Source organism: Poromitra crassiceps (assembly GCF_964638095.1).
Source record: "Poromitra crassiceps genome assembly, chromosome: 3".
NCBI classification, from domain to species: domain Eukaryota; kingdom Metazoa; phylum Chordata; class Actinopteri; order Beryciformes; family Melamphaidae; genus Poromitra; species Poromitra crassiceps.
In genome coordinates this window covers 67,502,601-67,526,438 of record NC_139625.1, presented here as the reverse complement: position 1 = coordinate 67,526,438, position 23,838 = coordinate 67,502,601, and the positions used below count along the sequence as shown (strand labels likewise).

Sequence of the window (23,838 nt, the reverse complement as noted above, 5' to 3'; positions counted from 1 at the left end):
CTAGAACATTGTGTTGTCCAAGTTCAGATGAGTTCAGTTAGCTAAAAACCACAGAAATCCAACAATCTGGTTGATTTTTGAACTTGGGAGTTAGCCTAGTGAATGAGCAGCTGTGTGTGATTTTGTGTTGAACACAGCCTTAATAACTTCTATCAGCAGAGATGAGGTAACACTAATGTAAAGCCCAACGGTCACCCAGCCCCATCTCCTCAGCTGAACGTAACCTCGCGTCACCAGGCTCTTCTCGGGGAGAGCCTGGGCCCAGTTGCACAAAGCACTTTAGGTTAAGATTTCCCTTAGAGTCAGAGTTAAGGTGTCCATAAAATAGAATCGGCTGCACAAAACACCCTTAAATCTTGTGCTTACCGGTATGTTTTCCTTAAAATGTTGTAACCGTATGGAGAAGATTTAAGGGTGTTTTGTGCAGCCAATTCTAGTTTATGACACCTTAACTCTGACTCTAAGGGATATCTTACCTAAGGTGCTTTGTGCAACTGGGCCCTGGTCTCCGTCATGGATGTATTAAAAGGTCTCCGTTTACAAGGAATTTTGGCTCTCGGCCTGTTTCCGGCCTAGACCCCGTCCTAGACAGGAAACAAGCAGCGGAAACAGAATAAGAAAATAAAACAACAAAACAAAAGATGGACGTAGGCTACTGAACGACGTTTTTTGAAGAAGTTCTTGTAGAAACATCGCGGATTCACAATATCACATATTTTAAGCCAATACAGAAGCTTTGCACCAGACCATTAATCGAGGAAAGAGACGTTCTCGCGTGTCTACTTTACAACTTGTGTTGTTCTTTTCATCAGGCTCTCTAGCTAGCTAACGTAACCTCGCCGCGTCAAGCTAACGGCAACAAAGAAGATTTCTGGCGCACTTGTTTCCGGTAGCCTACTGTTTCCTGTTTCCTTGGTTTACGCCCCCAAGGCCAAAAGCGGTGTAAAGCGTGCCCAGACTACAGCTGAACCAGCTGAACGTCCACGCCCTCCGCTTTATTTCGACGGTTACGCCAAAACCACGCCCTGTGCCCGCCTAGGCAGCAGTCAAGCGCCAGGATTGGCCAGGTGCTCATGTTCATGTTGGGCTCTCTGTTAGAGGACACCATGCGCAGCTTCATCTCCAGCATCCGGAGTGTCACCTCTGGTGTCCCACAGGGATCAGTCCTGGGTCCCCTGCTCTTCCTGGTGTACATGCTCCCCCTGGGGAAGATACTGAAGAGCCACAACATCAATTTCCGCTGCTACGCCGATGACACTCAAATCTATTTTCAAACCTCCCCAGACATCCATCTGACTCAAGCCCGGGCCACCAAATGCCTCAATGACATCCGCCACTGGATGAGCAACAGCTCCCTTCAGCTCAACGGGAGTAAAACTGAAGCCATCCTCATCGGTACACCTCACCAAATAAAACAGGCCGGCATCATCCACATCACCATCGATGGACACTCCATCCCCCTCTCCTCACTGGTCACCAGCCTGGGTGTCAAACTTGACCAAACACTGTCATTTGACGCCCACATCAAATCCATCTGCCAAACCTCATTCTACCATCTCCGGAACATCTCAAAGCTCAGACCCCTCCTACCCCAAGCCGCCGCAGAAAAACTGGTCCACGCATTCATCTCCTCCCGTATCGATTACTGCAACTCCCTGCTTGCAGGCCTCCCCACCAAATCCACCCAGAGACTGCAATATGTCCAGAACTGTGCCGCCCGGGTTCTTACCAGAACCCGGAAGTCAGAACACATCACCCCTGTCCTCCACTCACTTCACTGGCTCCCCATCAATCAACGCATCACCTTCAAACTCCTCCTCCTGGTCTACAAGGCAGTAAACCACACTGGTCCCACCTACCTTCAAGAACTCCTCCCCCCCAAGCCCCCCTCCCGGTCACTCAGATCCGACACCCTCAACCTACTTGTTGTCCCCCGCACCAAGCTGGCAACGATGGGTGACCGAGCCTTCTCCACCCTGGGGCCACGCCTGTGGAACCAACTCCCAGGAACTGTTCGGGCCTCTAAATCCCTCGCTGTTTTTAAAACGAGCCTTAAAACCCACCTGTTCCGCTCTGCTTTTTATTAGCTCGGAGCTTTTAGCTGTTTTTAGCTTGTTTTTATTTTATTTTATTTTTATTTATTTATTTTACTATTTTAGCTACTGTAAAGCACCTTGAGATTTGTTTTACATTTTAAAGTGTGCTATATAAATTAAAGACATTATTTATTATTATTCCTGTGAGAAGCAACAACACCAAGCGAGGCTGCAATGAGGATAGCCTATTGAAAGATAAAATCCTACATCGCCCCAATTTATATTTATATTTTTTATATTTTTCATTTGCAGCTTAAACTGTCAGCTGAGCTCTTTTATTGAACCTTTGGCTAAAGGCCTGAATTTTACAATGATGTTTTGAAATAAATGTTTAAAAATCGATACTGTGTTAAAAGCTTGTGTTACGTTTTCATTGGCATTATTACAGTAATTTATTTTCAATGTCCGCTATCAAGAGCAATTTGGTTAATAAAATCGCTGGGCTGGGCTGCTGGGCACAGTGTTTGTGGTGTGTGGGAAATGTGTTAAAAGCGTGCGTTACGTTTTCATTAGCGTTAATACACTAAGGAAGGTATGTGACCATAATTAATTTCAATGTCCACTATCAAGAGCAATTCAGTTGAGTTGGGAGATTCGAGCTGTCAAAAGAAGACAAAAGACTTGCTCCTGGCCAATCACGGTGCTTGACTGCTGCGTAGGCGGACACAGGGCGTGGTTTTGGCGTAACCTACATGGGTTTCGAAATAACGCCACACCTCCGGCTTCCATGACCCGGAAGTCGTTGGCTTCAGCTTCAGAGTAACCTCGTGTCACCAGGCTCTTCTCGGCGAGAAAGAGCCTGGCTTCCGTTCACAATTGATTTTGTCACCCTGCCTGTTTCCGGCCTAGAGCCCGCCCTAGACAGGAAACAACAGCGGAAATAGCTAGTTAACTTGACAATCAGACACAACGAATAAGAAAATAAAACGGCAAACAACAAAACAAAAGATGGACGTACCGAACAAAGTTTTTGAAGAAGTTCTTGTAGAAACATCGCGGATTCACAATATCACATATTTTAAGCCAATACAGAAGCTTTACTTTTCAAACAAATGGCCAGTTGATGGAATCGTTATTATAACGCTAGTTGTCTGTCGCTGTTATCGATAATGGAGGATCAAGTACAACAGTTGAAGCATCTCTGCTGCCTGTGCTGGGAAAGACATGGACATTGATCATAAGATTTCACATGGCGAGTACTCCATTGTCTTTGGCTCTCCAGAAACCTTCCTAGGCAGTGACTAGAAATGTGCTAACGCTACTATACAACTTGTGTTGTTGTTCTTTTCAGGCTCTAGCTAACGTAACCTGCCGCGTCAAGCTAACGGCAAAAAAGACGTTTTTTGGCGCACTTATTTCCGGTGTTGTTTCCTGTTTCCTTGGTTTACGCCCCCATGACACAAAGCGGAGCAAGACTACTTCAGAGAGGCAGCAGTCTGGTGTGACAAAATGGGTGTGACCCATGGTTTACGCCCCCATGGCCAAACGCGGTGTAAATAACCTCGCGTCACCAGGCTCTTCTCGGCGAGAAAGAGCCTGGCTTCCGTTCACAATTGATTTTGTCACCCTGCCTGGTTCCGGCCTAGAGCCCGCCCTAGACAGGAAGGGCAGCGTTTCTAGCTCGTCAACTTTTACGTTAACTTGACAATTTGACACAAGTATCAGAACGGCAAACAACAAAACAAAAGATGGACGTACCGAACGAAGTTTTTGAAGAAGTTATTTTAGAAACATTGCGGATTCACAATCTCACATCTTTTAAGCCAATACAGAAGCTTTGCATCAGACAATTAATCGAGGGAAGAGACGTCAAGCTAACGGCAACAAAGACGTTTTTTGGTGCACTGCCTTCCGGTGTTCATTCTGGTTCCGTGGTTTACGCCCCATGACAAAAAGCGGGGTGAAAGGTGCCCAGACTAGGTGTAAGGGTGCCCAGACTAAAACATATCGTGTTGGGTTTAGGCATGAGGAGTAGTTAGAAACGCTGCCCATCCGGTCTAGGGCGGGCTCTAGGCCGGAACCAGGTAGGGTGACAAAATCAATTGTGAGCGGAAGCCAGGCTCTTTCTCGCCGAGAAGAGCCTGGTGACGCGAGGTTACATGAGGAGTGACGATTGGTTGGATTTAGGCATGAGGGATTGGTTGGGGTTAGGGTAGAATATCAGGGTAGGCCAATCAGAGGCAGAGTAGGGCGGGACATGAAGCTCGAGTAGCGACAGTGCGCATGCGCGACTCAGCGAGTGACAGCAGCTTTCTAAACAGAAATTTGTAAGATGGCGACCGCCGAACCGGTGAGCACTTTCTCGAAAGAACATAGCGAAACAATTGCGGCGTCTGTTTTAATGACAACCTGAAATCATATTAGGCAACTCTTTGTACACCTTTCACATAACTCCTCGAATGAAAAGTGCACGTGTCATAAGTTACTGGTCCATTACTGTTTTGACTTGGTTTGAAGTTTCCCCTCTATGCCACGACCCAAGCACCAAAACAGGACTGCTTGCGGAGAATCTCCAAAGTTACGCTGACGTTACCGTTAGTCATGGCCTTGGCAGTTCAGACGCCAAACTCCATTGGCTTGGCTATCAGTAAACGCATATGACTTTCGTCAATTAAAAGATACCTGCCCGAATTCGTAGGTCCTTTGATAAATTCGGCGTGTAGGACAATCCACCACCAACGTTAACGCTTTATTTGAATAATAACACCTCAACTTTCGCTGCTCTGCAACGTTACTGCCCTCCACAATTTCCCGTTACTTTGGTGGAAGAGGGAACTAGGAATACGAGGGGAACCATTCGTGTTTTTTATTGGCATAAATGCTGCTTGGTGTATGTATGGCATGGCATGCATGGCTCCTGACAATTCGCAAAATGGCTTAAGTAATCTTACAACAGGTACCACGTTATGGAGCATTGTCGTTAAGCATCTACCAGATTTTTGAATAGAGTTTGGCGTGCTGTTCTGTCAAAACAGACTTCACACTTCTCGGGGCTATACCATGCACGGCCTAATAAAAGTGATCATTAGCTAGCTGCTATAGCGCTAGTCGGTGACAATCGACCTCGCCAGCTCCTAGTCAGTGAATGTGTAACATCTGTTCATATCCAGATGGGGAAAGTACACCGATTATTTATATTAGTAGAAGTTACTTGTGTAAAGACACTGATAGAATTACTGATTCAACTTGTTTAGCCTACTCAAGTAAACAAAAAAGAATGATAATAATAATAATAAAGTACAGGCTCTGAAATGTAAAAGTAACAAGTATTTACTTTTCTGTTTCTGTGCAAAGCTAACTCACGTCATATTAATATAATTAGAAGACCATTAAACTTAAAATATCCCCTCCAAACATTTTAAGATGTATAAAGAATATATTTTGATTTGTGTGATGTGGTTTTTTCACAAAAAAAGGTGCACTGCATGAAAGATGGGAGAGACAGACAACGTTACATCGTTTTGTCTGTTGTGCATTAAAAGTAAAGTAACTAGTCCGTTTTAAAAATTGAAGGAATAGAAAAGTACAGATTTGTGTTAAAATGTAGGAATAAAACAAAAAAGTTTCATAAGCTAACGCTATTATCACAGACTTCAACTGTACGAGGGATCAGCCGAGCAGGATTTTGATCAACAAACTTTTCCGGGTGAAAACTGCAATGGGACCCTATGGAGCTAGCTTTGAGTGCTCACTCTAGCCCCAGCTGTGCGGTGTACATTTAAAAAAAGGTGACAGTTCACACAACTTTAAGACGACATGCATATATTATACCACAAACTCTTGAGCTACTTCTGCTCTCACTCAGAATGTCAAAATATAAGTGATGTCATGTATAGTTTTTGAGATATTAACGTTTGTTTGTCACAAATCATACTAGTTAACTGCTGCGGTTCCGGGTGTTTTGCGGTGATTTGTTGTATACAGTATGTCAAGTCAAGTCAAGTTTATTTGTATAGCACATTTCATACACAGAGGCAATTCAAAGTGCTTCACATAAAATGGTTGACAGGAAAAGAAAAGAAGAGAATAAATTGGACATTTTATGTGTATAATTTGTTGTTGTTGTCGTATAACTAAAATATAACCATACATTCAGGTGGTGTCTCGTCATAGACGCGTGGTCAATGGGTCAGCGTGGGGGAAATCCTCCCGTTTTCCCCCACAGCCACACACACACACACGTTACCAGAAGTAACGTGACCGACTGTATCTATACAAGTGTACTAATATTACTAACCCAAGTGAGTCTATCATAAACCATTGAGTTATTTGCGTGAAGGAAGTGAGTTAGTTTGGTTCTAGTTCAGTTTTGACATGTGCTGTCAGTACAGCTGTACCTGGCTGCCTTTCATGGTAGCAAGCTTAAGCAAGTTAACCAACTTATTCCCAATGTTTTGTAATTGTCCCACCTCTACCCTGTTTTTTAAGGAAACCAAACCAAGTCCACACCAAGGTGATGGAGATGGACCTGAGACGACTGGCCAAGAGATTGTGAGCCCAGAGACCTACATCAAACACCCCCCTCCAGAACAGGTTAGGAAGACCACAGGCTTACCTCTCAATGTTTTATGGAAAGGGGGCTAGAGGTGGGACAGTTAAAGTAATTCAGGGTTCATACAGTCATGGAAAAACATGGAAAATCATGGACATTTAAAATACAATTTCCAGGTCATGGAAAAGTTTTGGGGGAAAAATAAAATCCCCCAAAGTTTTGGAAAAGTCATGGAAATTTGTTTACTAAATATTTTCATGGTGTTCATTTACGCTGAGTTAAAAATAATTTCCATGCTTTTAAAATAAATAATGTAACTTACATGCATAACAGCGGGGTAGGGTAGGGTGTGTGTGTGTGTAGCAGGCAGTGCCGAGTGCTCCAAGTGGTGCTCTGCTTTAACTCCCAGCCGTGGGCGTCCCCCCCCCCTCTCTCTCTCACTCATTCAGTGCTTGGCTTCAACACAACAAACATGGCTGCTGTGAGCACACGCGGTCTTGTCCGGTCTTGGACATGCACAGAGAGCGAAATATGGAATTATTTTTGCTTACATTACTGTACGTTGCTGACACTAAGGGGACGGACACTACATAGCCCGTTTATAAACTATGTTTAAAAGTGTGGAGGCGAAGAGAGCCGACACGTCCAGCTTGACCAAATGCCGACAAACATCCTGACTTGTTCAAAGAGCAACAGCTTAGCGAATGTGTCAAATAAGTCATCAAATGATTATCTTGTGACAAGCAAACGTTTTTCACCGTCAGAGTTTGACAAGGAAATGCACTCAGTACGAGCGCAGACCCTCTGCCAAGTAACGTTATTGAGTCATGACGCTGTTTTTTATTTAATAGGGTGATCTGGTTGTAAAAATAAAATATTTACATCAGAAAGAAGTTGAAAGCAGTGATTGATAATCAATTAAATCTACAGTAATGTTTTTCTGCAAATTGCATCATTGGGAGGTTGATTCTGGTACTCAATATTAGGCGTGGGCATTACTGGGCAATATATCGATTTTATATCAATATTGTGAATCGTGATATGAGACTAGATATGGCAAGGGTGTCCAAACCTTTTTGAATGGAGGCCAGATCTGATAATGTGAAAATACCTGGGGGCGAGCTACTTTTCGCATCATATGGGATGGGTTATAAGAAAGGGAAAAAAACATACAATACAATACAATTGTACAAGGATTTTGTTTACGGTCTGAAAACATTACCGGTAGTTCTGCCTGCATTGTGTTTCTACTTGGTGCTTGTCTACTAGGGCTGGGCAACTAACATGTACCGTAATCGATACGGCAATATATCGCGATATTTTATTTCCCGATACTGTATCGATACTTGGACGCCAAGTATCGCAACATTATTTTTTTATTTTTTTGCAGGCCGTGCCATGCCAGGCCTCTGCATCTGGTGATTCCCACCCCTAATCGATACTGTATCGATAATTCCCATATCGATGCGTTCAGTAACACTCAACACCCAGTAGTTTTGACTAAATTTGTCCACTAACTTATCAGAATAAAGTGATGTACATTTTATTACACTACCTGGGTGGTACACAGTGTGTTGTATCTTTAGCTCTATTATTTAATTTTGAGTAAATTCTGTAGAATATCGCAATATATCGCAATATGTATCGCAATATGTATCGCATATTCTTGCCAATACCCAGCCCTATTGTCTACAAACTGTATGATAGTGCTGTCATCATTCAGTGAAGGGAAAAAACGCAAACTGAACTTGCTTCCTTAACCAATACTGATATAGTATATTTTGAGAGATAAGCCGTCGGCCATTTAAAATCAGTCCGGGGGCTGCATGTGGCCCCCGGGCCGGACTTTGGACATGCCTGATATATGGGGCCCTATCTTGGTACAGGCGATATATCCCCTATGTGCGCTTGCGCACCTGTTTGCGCATGCCTTAAGGCAGGGAAGATAGCAGTCCAACTTGCGCACGTGTCCAAGTGTTATGCAGAGTTTTGCACCCCCGCCCGGCAGCAGCTGAATGCATCCCCACCTCACGGGAGCATATTGTAATGATTTATACAGAAATGTAACTGTTTAAAAGTGATATAATTGTCTGGGTAGACGTGACCTCCCTGTTTTCTAAGTTAAAACAACCCCGAAATATCATGGGGATGCAAATCTTGCCAGGGATGCGGAAACGTTCACGGCACATGCCGCAGGCGTAAATTAGAACTGTGCCAAATCATCAAAATCAAAATGCCAGCACAAACGGGATTTGGGCGGTCTTAAAGGAGAATTTCGTTTTTTTAACCTGGAGCCCTCTCCTCACATTAATTATTATCTGACGACTCACCCAGTGTTCTCCGCAGCGTTTTTGTCCATCTTAGGCGTTGTTTTGAGATCAATAGTGTGCAAGCCAGTCCTAGAATGGAGCTCCGTGGGGGCCACGTGGAGCGTGCATTTCATCCATGTAAATAGACAGTTTTATTCCCGTTTTCGACCCATATCGTCATAATCTGATCCCTAAACTGCTATTCACAGGTGTGGCCAGGCAATGCCTGGGTGTTACATCAATAAAAAACAATCGCTGTTTGCGCGAGGCATGCAATATGCTGTTATTTTTCTCCATGCTTAATAGAGTGGACTCACTCATGCCGAGGACAGAGAGAGATGGAGAGAGCTTGTTGACAGATCATCTGTGGTGCCAACGACCCTCCGGGTTATGGGATAGGTGAAGGTGAATAGCCTATGTCCATTGTCCAACAAGTTTTCTCAATTAATTTCCTTCTTTGCGATGTGATAAAAGTTTCTCAGTGAGTTATAGTTGATTGCCTCACTGAATTATCTGCTAATACCCAATTTCAGCAGCAGAATTTGATGTCCTGGCGTGGCAAGGCTGTGCGTAATGGAGCAAAAGCTTCTGCACACCTAAGTGACAGGTGCGTCGGAGGAGGGAAAACCTGACTGAATCAAAAGAAAATAACTCCCGCACACTGTCTCTAAGACCTTCTTCAGATTCTGAAGGAGGTCTTAGGACCGAAACATTATTCTTTTCTGTTAAATAAACTTTTTTGCATTTGGAGACAGTGTGCAGGAGTTATTTTCTTTTGAAGGCTGTAATGACATATCCAAAAGTAATTCTACTCTACACTGCACTGCGCAGCACGGAGATTATGGTGCGCTCAAGCGCAATGGGGTATTTACGTAAGAGGTGCTTTTAAAGGCTCTTAGCGCAAAGTAATTCCGCGCTGCTGACGATAGGATAATGCCATCTATCCCCACATTTTTGCGCTGAAATGCCTAGTTTGGCATGTGGCTATGCCAAACGCCTATGTCCAGTACAATTATAACAGACATGCTCTTATGCACGCCCCCAATTTGCATTGCGTGGCATTAAACGAGCGCAAACGTTAAATTACCGCTTTTGCGAAGATAGGGCCCATGCTCTTAGATGTTGGATATGGTGATACGGCATAAATGTTGTCTTTTCCTGGTTTTAAAGGCTGCATTACAGTAAGTGAAGTGTAGGCTAGTGACATTTTAAATTGAATGGCGTAACTCACTCACTTGTTCATGTATACAGAGAGACTTCACAAAATGTTTGGTCATGGAAATATGTTTTGAAGTCATTGAAATCCATTGGTCAAAATGTGTATGAACCCTGGTAATTGTAAATGTAATTGTAATTGTCCCACCTCTACCCCCCCCCCCCCCCTTTATTTTATTGCTGTTGTTGTTGTTGTTGCTTTTATTTTGGATTATTATATTATTATTTTTATTTATTTATTTAGGAAACCCCCCCAAGTCCAGACCAAGGCGACGGAGATGGAGCTGAGGAGACTGGACAAGAGATGATGAGCCCAGAGTCCTACATCAAACACCCCCTCCAGAACAGGTCAGGGTCTGGCCTTCTCAAATACCTCGATCCATATTGTGACAATATAGTACGGGTGAGTGTTGGTGTTTTTACAAAATATTTTTGATAAATGATCATCAGTAATGTGGAATAATGACTAAGTGGGTAAATGCAAATGATAGAACAGCTAGAACAGTCTGGTTAGTTCAGAAAATTAGATCATTTTACTGTAATGCAGCCTTAAAACCAGGATAAGACAACACTTATGCCATATCACCATATTACCATATCCAAAATGTAAAACGATATTGAGTCTCATATAACACTATCGATATACCGACTCGCTGGCCATAGTTGAAGAATAGAAGAATAGAGCCCTCCTCCACACAACTGAACGGACCGGCTCACATAGATGTGAAGTGGCAATTCACCAAAAACAATTGGTGCTGTTCACAAAGCTGAAAATGTCTGTGCACAGCACACAACTAAAGCAACATCAAATTGATCAAAAGTGAAATTTCAGTGGTATGTGCAACACATTTCTGACCTGCAGTGTGGAGTGCAGGTCTTTCAAAATGACTGAAATGCCTAAATTGGTCTTCATTGGTTTGGATAAGTTGATTTGATTATTATTTCAAACGTGATTTGAAAGGGTTTACTGACATCAAGCTTGTTCCAGTACAGTCCAAATAACATTAGCCTACTGTATAGCATTCATTCTCTCATTGTCTTTAACTGCTTGCTCCTTTTCAGGGTCATGGTGGGCTCGAGCTTATCCCAGCATGCATTGGTGAGCCCTGCCTTATCAATGCACCCTGGATAGGTCACCAGTCCCATCAGGGCCTGCATAATGCTGCTTCAAATCAAGCATCCAAACATTTAACAGACAGGTTAACATAACATGCTGCTTTAAATCATGGCTTCTAATTAGGGGTGTCACGATACACTCAGTTCACGATACGATACGATACACGATATTGGGTTCACGATAACGATACGATACAATATTTTAACAATATTTTTTTGCAATCGATTTGTAAGTTGAGGGGGCATCCTCCACGCTAATTTGAGTAATTTCACCATTTTCATCCTCCCTGTCTGTAACGTCCCTCGTCTGTTCAAACAAAGCAATGAAAAGGAGAGCGAGCATGCCAATCAGATGCAGATCAGTGCCACCATGTTCAGCTTCTTTTTCTCACGATATGAGATTTCATCTCAACGATACATATTGTCACGTTTTGATATCGCGATATATTGTGGGACGATATATTTTGACATCCCTACTTCTAATCAAGCATCCAAACATTTTACAGACAGGTTAACATAACATGCTGCTTCAAATCATGGCTTCTAATCAAGCATCCAAATGTTGTTTTTTGTTTGTTTGTTTGTTTTTCAATATTTTATTAAGCATCCAAACGTTTTAACAGACAGGTTAACATAACATTCTGCTTCAAACCATGGCTTCTAATCAAGCATGCAAACATTTTAACAGACAGGTTAACGAGTATGAAAATGTCCCATGCACAGTATGTAATGCTACATTTGTTTTTTTTTCTATTTACACAAACCAATACAAAATAGGCAGATTATCTATTAGACAATAGATAATTTTCGATTATATCGAATATCGCAATATTTGCCGTATATCGTGATAGTTTTGCACAGTCTGCTTTACTGTACTCTTAAAGCCCTTCAGTGTGTTTTGTCATTTTTAGGATAATTCATGTCTAGCTGTGTTTTTCCCTAGTCTGTTGATTAGCCATAGTATTCCACAGTGTATTTTGTTGACAAATAACCTTATTTTCATCTCAAAGCCCTAAAAATAAGCTGTTTGTAAAAACGGGTGATGACGTCAGACATTATAATGGTCTGACGACTGATGTATGATAGACAGATAATACAATATTCACAGTGATACCCTCTGCCGTTAGCTAGCTGTTAGCCCATTAGCTACATTTGCTAACTAAATGTTAATCAGGTTAAAAACGCCGCGATAGTAACTTTTAACCAGTTAGAGTCATGCTCTTTCCATAAATCCCATCAGCTTGGATATCTGTTGACATTAATAAGCGATATTTTGGCTTCTAAAATAACATTTTTCACAGAGATATGACTGGAAACAGTATAGCCGCCGCTATACAAGCGACGCTGTTCTGCCTCTTTTACAACAGCACCTGCAGTCATTACATTGCAGTGGAACAAACTACTGTATTGGCTTCGGTTCTTATCAATGTTAGATCTTTGGCACAAATGGTTACGTGCGTTGATACAGTGCATGCGCATCATCAATGGTGAAAAAGGTAGGAAAAACTGATTAGAGGGGGGCTTTATTATTATTTTTCCAGATTTCCCCCCCATTTTCTCCCCAATTGTACTTGGCCAATTTTCCCCCTGCTGCCCCGGTCGGTGCTCCACCCTCTGCCAATCTGGGGAGGGGAGACGCGTAGACTTGCATCATGCTTCCTCCGAGACATGCGCAGTTGCCAGCTGCTTCTTTTCACCTCACAGCGGGGAGCTTCACCGGCAGGACGTAGCACGTGGGAGGATCACGCTATTCCCACCAGTTCCCATCTGCCCCGACGAGGCGCCCCGACCGACCAGAGGAGGCGCTAGTGCAGCAACCAGGACTCATACCCCTAATCCAGCTTCCCAGACACAGCCAATTGTGCCTGTATGGACGCCCGACCAAGCCGGAGGTAACACGGGGGCGCGAACCTGCAACCCTCGTGTTGGTAGGCAGTAGTGATGCGCGGGTCAGGGTTTTTTAAGGCCCGCCCCAACCCAACCCGTCATTGGAGCCAGCCCGCCCCGCCCAGCCCGTTAAAATATCTGAAAATTCCGAACCCAGCCCAACCCAGCAGCCCGCAACGGCCAATTTAATGTACCGGTAATATGTCTCCGGACTCAGGAGGAGCACAGCAGAGCTTCCGATGTGTGAAAAGTAGCTAATAACTCTGTCTCTCTCCCCCCTCTCTCTCTCACACACACACACACACACACACACAGACACTCACATGCTGCCTGCGCAACAACAGTTGTAGCCTACTGCTCTGGATGAGTTGTGCGGCTGCTTTCATGTCGGTCTTTCTTCAATTAATCCATGGTCTTCAGATAGCGCGACTACGCTTCCCCAAAGTGCGGATGGCGTGACCGCAGTGTTTCAAATGGAGGTAGCAGGTATAGAGGTAGGCACTCGGCAGGCTACATAAACAGTTCTTATTCTTCCCCATTTCTTTTAATGACCTCATGCGCTCTCAATTGGCCATGTTGCAGTAGTAGGCTACTAAACGTAGTAGTGCAGCAGGTGCGCACACGGCTTGCAGATACGGCCAGACTCGCTGTCTGATTTCTTTTAATTACCTCATGCGCTCTCAATTGTTCACAGCCTATACTCACGTTGCAGTAAATTTGACAAATAGGTCACAGTCGAGTCCACAACAGAAAATCTGCGGTGGCATTAGTTTTATGGACACTTCAAATAATAATTACAGCGAATAATCCTTCCAAAATGTTTGTTTTGAGAGCACATAGGCTACCTCATTGAAGAGTTTCTTTACTCCATGCATGTAGGCTATAGAGAGTGCAGCAGGAGTCTGCCTGATTGTGTGTACCTATGTGTGAGAGAGAGTTCACGTCTTTAAGGTTAATTACTTTGCGTGTTTCACTGCTCTAAATGATTTAATAATGTTGTTTTGTCATGTTCTGAGCCTGCCCTGCCCGCACCTGCGATATTTTCATAATTTGCCAACCCAGCCCGCGGGACCCAGCGGGTTCTGGGTGACCCGCGCATCACTAGTAGGCAGGGAATCTACTGCTACGACTGGAGGCGGGCTTTAAGAGTGTTGTAAGTGTTGCTGCTGTAACAAAAGGAAATGAACACCATATCAACCTCTCAGTCCTTTATTTATTCATACTATTCATACTACTAATCATAATATGTCATGTATGTATGACTATATCGCAATATTATTTTTAGATGTCACCCAAGGCTATTGTCTATTATACATATACAATACAGGTGAAAGCAATCAAGGAAAATACAAATGGTAAAATGTGATCTATCAATCAGCATATTCCATGTGCAAATCCCTGCTCCTTTTCCTGCCTTTGATCTGTGGAAAGTCTCCACACAGCCATTGACAGGCTGTCTGCATAAATTACTTCATGATGGCTTCACCAGTCTCACTGTGTTCACTTCATTATTCTTCCACCTAAAGAGCTTATGCTAGCTGCAGAGCTATAGGAGGATTAAACATTGAATAAGTGTTGACACTGCCCCACGATTGATTGGACCATAGATGATTTACTGAAGCGTTTGTGTCAACTGCCTGCAGCTGCTTCCAGAACTTCCCCATTTGCTCTGGAGCTCACGGGCCTTGAGGTTACTTTTGTTTTCCAAGCGTTTAATTAGGGGCTTGCTAACTTGATGCTTATCCAATTTGTCTTTCGCCCAACAGATGGTCTCTCTGGTTCTTCAAGAATGACAAGAGCAAAACATGGTCATCCAACCTGCGACTCGTCTCTAAATTTGACACGGTTGAAGATTTCTGGGCGTAAGAAGCAATAAATCTCTCTGTGTTTTCCATTTGTTTTCCTCTAATTACGCGGAGTGAATTATGCGGTGAAATGTCATTACCGATATGCCTTGCTTTTTGAAATCCTATAAGATCAGCAAGCCACAAAGGAGCATGTTTTCTTAATGGAATGCTGGCTTCATTTCAGACTCTACAACCATATCCAGTTGTCAAGCAACCTCATGTCAGGATGTGATTACTCCCTTTTTAAGGTAAGCTTGAAGTCTATACAGGAAATGCCAACTTAAAATGCACATAGTGTGGTTTCAATCTGAAGTCTATCCAGGAAATGCCAATTTAAAATGCACATAGTGTGGTTTCAATCTGAAGTCTATCCAGGAAATGCCAATTTAAAATGCACATAGTGTGGTTTCAATCTGAAGTCTATACAGGAAATGCCAATTTAAAATGCACATAGTGTGGTTTCAATCTGAAGTCTATACAGGAAATGCCAACTTAAAATGCACATAGTGTGGTTTCAATCTGAAGTCTATACAGGAAATGCCAACTTAAAATGCACATAGTGTGGTTTAACTCTGCATTTTTTAACTTTTGCACATCAATAATCTCTGGTGGTGAGGTCAATATTTACTATTTAAGGCGCCCGGGTAGTGCAGTGGTAGGTTCCCTGCCTTCCAACATGGGGGTCACAGGTTCGAGCCCCCGTGTTCCCTCCAGCTTGGTTGGGAATCTATACAGGCACAATTGGCCATGTCTGCGGGTGAGAAGCCGGATTAAGGGTATGTGTCATGGTCGCTGCAGTAGTGCCTCCTCTGGGCGGTCGGGGTGCCTGTGTGGGGCAGAGGGGAACTGGGGGGGAATAGCATGATCCTTCCACGCGCTACGTCCAAGCAGATTCAGGGGAGGCTCAGTGAGTGGAAGTGAAAAAATATGACATTACTTATCAAAAGGAGATCACAATTAAAAACCTAAATGTGTGTGACTCCCAGAGCCAGAAACAAATATGCTTTGTAGTCTAAAGCCAAACGGCAATATCAGGCTATCAATTATGTTTATGGGATCAAATAACATAATTACAATCCCATAGGCATTGAGGAATTGAGCACAACTAAGCAAATAAAATGGGGAGGGGGGTCCCGGGCTCAAGTATCCCACACATTAACAGCAAGTAGCAGATCTGACAATGTGGCAATGCAAAAAGGACTAGAAAATGTAATCATAATGGGTTGTTGTAGTAACACAGTGTGAGGACCCAAGAGAGTGAGAATATTGCATTCCAAATGGAGTTGACCATTCCAGTTGTCAGACAGTTGTCAAATGATTTTATTATAGAAAATATGTTACCTCAATTGTTTCATCCTAAAATAATGTGACCATTTTGAGAATAATGAGAGCAGATATACATTGTTCAGTGGGTGTGGGAGAGGTTGACATGCCATTCAACAGTGAACTTTATAGCGACTGACTGACATTTGCATAGCACATGAATTTATATTTTGGCCCTATCTAAAGCCCCTGACACACCAAGCCCACTGTCGGCGGCTTTTTCTTCTTTTAATTTTCATCTAGATACTAAGACACAAATATTTTCACAACATGGCCTTCAGGAAAGCACCTTGAGCATGTCTCTGTGTGATATCACCCATTTAGTGCACTTTCTCCTTATTTTTCCGCCTCTGCCTCTTACTTTGTTCTTCCACAAGCAAAAGACCAGGCAAGAGGCGACAACGCCAGTGCCATTTGCAACTTCTTATGAGACATAATCTGTATTAGAAGTAGCTATAGTAGGAAACTGTTTAAGTGGTGAGCAAGAGTGCTGTGAAAATGGTAGACAAATGCTGCTTTGTTCCAGGTTTGTATATGTGCAGTCCTACAGTAGGTCTCACGCAGACACAGAACGTAGGCCTACTGTACGTGCTAGTTGACCGTCGGCTGGAGTCTTTGCGGTGTGTTCAAGTGCAACTTTTGGCCCCGACACAGAGACACAGACACGTAAGGCCACGCAACACTCAGCCTTTGTTACCGCTAGTTCTTTGAAGTTAGCTTGTTGTGTTCCAGCCTTAAGCCTTTTGGAACGTTATCAAACAATTTGTCATGTCATTCAGATGTTACAGATGTATTTTCAGTAAAAAAAAATCTAAGATGTCATAATATTCAAACTCGGTGGGATGATTCTGATTTAAATTTGTGATAAGAAACAAAAATAAACCTTCAAATTGATATGCTGCTCAGGGACAAATTGAGAGCAAATTAAATAATTCCTACAAAACATTTGTAGTATACCAATAAACACATTTGTGTTAAGTGTTGGCCTCTTCTTGTGGGGATATGTAGTAATATATATATGTAGTATATATGTAGTAATGATCTCAACTGTTGCTGCAGGATGGCATCGAGCCCATGTGGGAGGATAACAGGAACAAGCGTGGTGGACGCTGGCTGATCACGCTCAACAAGCAACAGAGAAGATCAGACCTGGACCGCTTCTGGCTGGAAACGGTAACATTGACACTACTGTTACACCCCCAAAATGGCCAATGGCATCCATCCTATCTTACCTGTAAAAATGTGGGGTAACTCGAGCGCTTTGTGTGCACCTTCAGTGTGAATGATCACAGAAACCACATAGAGTTGATGTTCAGTGTTCTTGTCATTGTCTTTTTTTTGATGAGATCAAAGTAGTGTGATGTGTGTGCGGGTGTGTGTTTCCAACAGAGTAGAAAGAGTTCCCATCGTGGGAAAGAGCAATCTGCTGTGCCTTGACTGACAGGTGTGAGAACGTGGCAGTAACAACACAGTGGGCTGGCTACTATTAAGTTTCCAGTCAAGCTGATGATGCTGTGCTCCATCTACCTGCTGCTGTGAAGCTCACTGACAACAGCACAGATTTCTAACAAGCTATGGAATGCCAGTTAGCAAAACAGGACTTTGATGCTGTACAGTAGCCAGTTGTCCACCACACTGCTAAAAGCCTGGGCTAACTTATTATATCTGAAGGCAATTTGTTTTTATGTTTTGTAGCCAACATAGATCATTTTAATATGGACTTTGGGAGAGGGAAGAGGATGCTGACCTGAAGGACTGATCACCCTACTGCGGCTGGAATTCATTTCGCAAACTATCAAAACCATCAACTCTTTCCCAACCTGTTGATAATGGAAAGCATGTTAGCACGTCATGTATTACAACCTTACAGTTCAGAATCAGAATCATTTTGCTGAGTAAATGCTAGTCCCCACTGCATCCGTGTTATCCGATTTTAGCATCCGTCATTGTCGTACAAGGAAAATAAAAACAAGCATGTTGGTTAAATTAAACAACCACCACCAGCAACTAAATCGAACGTATGTCAAATTTCGTATGACGGATCAGCGATTCAAGATGTGAATCTTCATGTTTTCACGTCTGTTTTTTCCTTCTTCTCCTCCCATCACTTCATCAGCTCTTGTGCTTAGTCGGAGAGGCCTTTGACGACTACAGCGATGAGGTCTGCGGGGCCGTGGTCAACATCCGCACAAAAGGAGATAAAATAGCCGTCTGGACAGCGGACTATGAGAATCGGGACGCCGTAACGCACATAGGGTAAAGCAGCTCTTCAGTGTCAGTCTGAGGAACCTGAAAAACACACGCTCTTTACCCTCTTACGGTGTCATTCTTGTGTGTCAACAGGAGAGTTTACAAGGAGCGCTTGGGGATCCCCATGAAGATGACTATTGGCTACCAGTCTCATGCAGATACGGCTACCAAAAGCGGCTCAACCACCAAGAACAAATTTGTCGTCTGAGAAACGCCCTACATGCCTTGTCCATTTCCCGGTCTCCTGTTTGCTGTCAGTTCACATGTTTACTTTGCTGCAAAGACTGCCTAATGCAATCCGGAAAGAACCAAATACAAGACTACATATACAAAATCCGGGACTTGAAACCAAAGGGAAATCCACTGACACCCGATGCAACTTCCAAAACACTAATGACGACAGTTCAGTTACGTTACGTTACGTGACGTTTGACAGGTATTAATAGCAGATGAGGCAAAGTGTTCTCTGCTGAAGAAATTACATGGTGATTTTTTTTAATGGCAGGGAATTCTGAAATGCAAAAAAATTATATTTCTCTCCCCTTTTGTACAGCATTATTGATTTGCTGTAATCCTTTAATTTATTATATCAATTTGCCTGAATATTAGCTTTAGAACTTTTTTGCTTATTTGCCTTGAACCCATTGCAAGTAATAAGCCATTTCAGAGTATTTCATAACTCAAATGTTCGTTTGAGTGTTAATATAATTGATAGAGAAAACATTGGTTTTGCAATTGAGTTGTACCTGTTATATTGTGGAATACTTTTTTGCAATCTGTAATTTGTACATTCCTTGTTTGAAATTATTTGATATTCGACTTGCAGTGATGCTGTACTGCAGGGTATCAATTTATTAGACTGAATTTTATCTGCCTTACAATGGAAAGCAACACAAATGAGGAATTCTCTAAATAAAGTTTTTGTGACTTGAGCTGACCTTTCCTCAGCTTATTTTAAAGCCAGAGACTAAGGAACAAAGGCTATGTACAACACCATTAAACAGTTTTCTGTGCCTGGAGATAGCTGACTTCTGCATTCGTTCCTTTATGTCTTCCCCACCGAATCAGAATACTAAAGGTGACAGGACAGGACCACCCTCCCTAGACAAAAAGGAAGGAAAAACAAACAAACTTTCTGCACTCTCCTTAGAAGACAGAAAAGGGGGACTATTTTTATTCACCAGTAATGAAAGGAAGGAAAAACAAACTTTCTACACTCTCCTTAGAAGACAGAAAAGGGGGACTATTTGGTAACGCTTTAGAATACAGCCCGCAAATAAGCATGTAGTTAGAGTATAACAACGGGGTTTAGGGCTGTAGTTATAGTCTAACTACGGGGTTTAAGGAGTGAATTATAAGATCTGTACTTATAGTCTAACTACGGGGTTTAAGGAGTGTAGTTATAGTATAACAACAGGGTTTAAGGAGTGTAGTTATGGTATAACAACGGGGTTTAAGGAGTGTAGTTATAGTCTAACAACAGGGTTTAAGGAGTGTAGTTAGAGTATAACAACGGGTTTAAGGAGTGTAGTTAGAGTATAACAACGGGGTTTAAGGAGTGAAAAAATACTTTAACTAGAGGGTAACAAGATCTGTACTTATAGTCTAACTACGGGGTCGCGGGCTGTATTATGAAGCAGGGGACAAATGTTTGTACTTATAGGCTAATTACGGGGTACCACACTGTACTTACAGGGTAACTACGGGGTTTAAGGAGTGTAGTTAGAGTATAACAACGGGGTTTAAGGAGTCTAGTTAGAGTATAACAACGGGGTTTAAGGAGTCTAGTTAGAGTATAACAACGGGGTTTAAGGAGTCTAGTTAGAGTATAACAACGGGGTTTAAGGAGTCTAGTTAGACTCTAACTAGACTCCTTAAACCCCGTTGTTATACTCTAACTAGACTCCTTAAACCCCGTTGTTATACTCTAACTAGACTCCTTAAACCCCGTTGTTATACTCTAACTAGACTCCTTAAACCCCGTTGTTATACTCTAACTAGACTCCTTAAACCCCGTTGTTATACTCTAACTACACTCCTTAAACCCCGTTGTTATACTCTAACTACACTCCTTAAACCCCGTTGTTATACTCTAACTAGACTCCTTAAACCCCGTTGTTATACTCTAACGACACTCCTTAAACCCCGTTGTTATACTCTAACTACACTCCTTAAACCCCGTTGTTATACTCTAACTACACTCCTTAAACCCCGTAGTTACCCTGTAAGTACAGTGTGGTACCCCGTAATTAGCCTATAAGTACAAACATTTGTCCCCTGCTTCATAATACAGCCCGCGACCCCGTAGTTAGACTATAAGTACAGATCTTGTTACCCTCTAGTTAAAGTATTTTTTCACTCCTTAAACCCCGTTGTCATACTCTAACTACACTCCTTAAACCCCGTTGTCATACTCTAACTACACTCCTTAAACCCCGTTGTTATACTCTAACTACACTCCTTAAACCCGTTGTTATACTCTAACTACACTCCTTAAACCCTGTTGTTAGACTATAACTACACTCCTTAAACCCCGTTGTTATACTATAACTACACTCCTTAAACCCCGTTGTTATACCATAACTACACTCCTTAAACCCCGTTGTTATACTCTAACTACATGCTTATTTGCGGGCTGTATTCTAAAGCGTTACCGACTATTTTTATTCACCAGTAATGAAAGGAAGGAAAAACAAACTTTCTACACTCTCCTTAGAAGACAGAAAAGGGGGACTATTTTTATTCACCAGTAATGAAAGGAAGGAAAAACCAACAAACTTTCTGCACTCTACTTAGAAGACAGAAAAGGGGGACTTTTATTCACCAGTAATGAGTATCCTGGACTGGTGACATTTTTAATGGCGTGCAAGGTAAAGAGGGATCCACACCACCTCATATTGACATGAAAGCTCTTTGATTCAGTAAAACCACCTGGTGTGAAATGCACCCACCACCCTTACCACACACACACACACACACAATGCTAATAATAATTATTATATTTGTGGAGAGTTCATGAAACCAGAAAACCAAAACTTAGAATCTTGGAAAGCTATCAAGAGACGCCAACAGAGGCTGCCTTTATGGCCCAACAAATGCCATGACTGTGGTAGTAGCCTTCATAGGCCAGCTGATGGCCCTCATGTGAAACCATTCCTAAGACACAACATTGCCTGACAAACGGTGTTGCATAAAGACAGTGTACTGTACCAATGGATGCGCTCCCTAATGATCAAACTATTAGGCCTACTCACATGAAACTAAAGCTACAGTTAGAACAAGAAATGCAGCAAATCTCTTCATCAGCTCTGTGGGACCGCCATGCAGACTTATGAGAAGACTTGGCTGGGCAAAGGAAGAAGAGCAGCCCTCAAGTGGCATGGCTCACCATTACACAGAAGACAAGGATAACTATACTTCAGTCTGTGGAAAAGTGTTGAAGTGTACCCACTTTCCCAGGGACCTAGATCCAACTAGTAGATGTGTGTTCAGGGATGCATGAAGCTGGGGGCGGGAGGAGAACAACATGAAGCGCTGAAGGTTGGGGTAGTATAGATAGGCTACCTGCAAGAAATTCAATCCATTTTCACCCCTGTCTAGTAGTGGTCAGCAAAAATAGCATGCATTGAATTAACAAAAAAATTCAAAGAACTAAAGAAAGACCCTCCACAAAAGTGCAATGGAATATGACCAATTAACCACAATGGTTTTTATAATAACCACAATTACAATCAATGGATACAATAAAAATGCTCCTCACCTGCACAAATTACATCACAAACTCAAATCACAAATCTCATTGAATCTGCAGTCTTAAATCTCTTCATATTTGAATGCTTTATAATGAAGAGTAAAGCACACATCCACACTTTTATTACACTCATTTACAATAATCACTACATTTCAATTGTCACAATATCAGCAAGATTTCTTGTTTTCTAATCTGGTCACTCAGTCCTGTTATCCAAGAATCTAACTAAAACTCTTTACACTTGTTACTGTCACGGATTAGCTGTGATGTGGACCCAAATGCAGACACATGAACAGCAGACATGCTTCACGAGCAAAACAAGTCTTACAAACACGGAATACAAACTCAAAATAGCCAGGGAGGCTACAGGCAGATGACGCATTTTGCCACCTCCGACCATACACGAATGCAGCATAAATACAGGACAAACTAAACACATGAGGAACACCTGGGTGAAGTGGGAACAGAGAGCCATGAGGCAAACTGGTTGGACAGGGGGAAACTAGGTGAGGGCAGGGCTAATGAGGAAACATTTAGTGCAAATGTGGGAGGAAAAACCACACAAGGAAAGACAAGACTAAATTAAACAGGACATGAGAGACCCCCTTCCCAAAGGACGGCTCCTGACATCCCCACGAGCCCAACAGGAAGCACTGACCGCGGGCGGAGGGGGGGCCCGGAGGCAGGAAAAATGACCCATAGACCTGGGGGCAGGACAGGGCAGAGCCGGCGGCCTAGGGGCTGGCCAAGCTGGTGGAGCTGGTCTGGAGGACAATGGCGACGGGGTAGCTCAGGGGGTCGGCCCGGAGAACCACCAGACACAGGAGGATGACTGGGCTTAGGTTTGGGCTGGTAACTGACCAACTGGGCTGCAGGCTGCCTCACACTTCGAGGAGCTCCCAGAGCCAGGTATGCAGGTATGGGTTCCGCACCCAGAGCCAGGTAGGCAGGTATGGGTTCAGCACCCAGAGCCAGGGATGCAGGTATGGGTTCAGCACCCAGAGCCATGTATGCAGGTATGGGTTCAGCACCCAGAGCCAGGTAGGCAGGTATGGGTTCAGCACCCAGAGCCATGTATGCAGGTATGGGTTCAGCACCCAGAGCCAGGTAGGCAGGTATGGGTTCAGCACCCAGAGCCAGGTAGGCAGGTATGGGTTCAGCACCCAGAGTCAGGTGGGCAGGTATGGGTTCAGCACCCAGAGCCAGGTAGGCAGTTATGGGTTCAGCACCCAGAGTCAGGTGGGCAGGTATGGGTTCAGCACCCAGAGTCAGGTAGGCAGGTATGGGTTCGGCACCCAGAGTCAGGTGGGCAGGTATGGGTTCAGCACCCAGAGTCAGGTGGGCAGGTATGGGTTCAGCACCCAGAGTCAGGTGGGCAGGTATGGGTTCAGCACCCAGAGTCAGGTAGGCAGGTATGGGTTCAGCACCCAGAGCCAGGTATGCAGGTATGGGTTCAGCACCCAGAGTCAGGTAGGCAGGTATGGGTTCAGCACCCAGAGCCAGGCGGGCAGGTATTGTTATGGGTGGTATTATAGCATCACCCAGTGGATGT

General features: G+C 43.3%; 1 protein-coding gene across 1 annotated transcript; it reads left to right on the top strand.

Moving 5' to 3' along the window:
- Window positions 1–1,106: 1,106 nt before the first annotated feature.
- On the top strand, window positions 1,107–19,494 carry eif4eb (eukaryotic translation initiation factor 4eb; the record flags this gene model as incomplete). The annotated part of the gene is made up of 8 exons (XM_083633125.1): window positions 1,107–1,721; window positions 6,525–6,629; window positions 10,357–10,460; window positions 14,882–14,977; window positions 15,147–15,210; window positions 17,345–17,458; window positions 18,402–18,541; window positions 18,629–19,494. 8 exons carry the CDS (start codon window positions 1,107–1,109, stop codon window positions 18,741–18,743), a joined length of 1,353 nt encoding a protein of 450 aa, XP_083489251.1. The 3' UTR covers window positions 18,744–19,494.
- Between the last annotated feature and the right edge of the window lie 4,344 nt (window positions 19,495–23,838).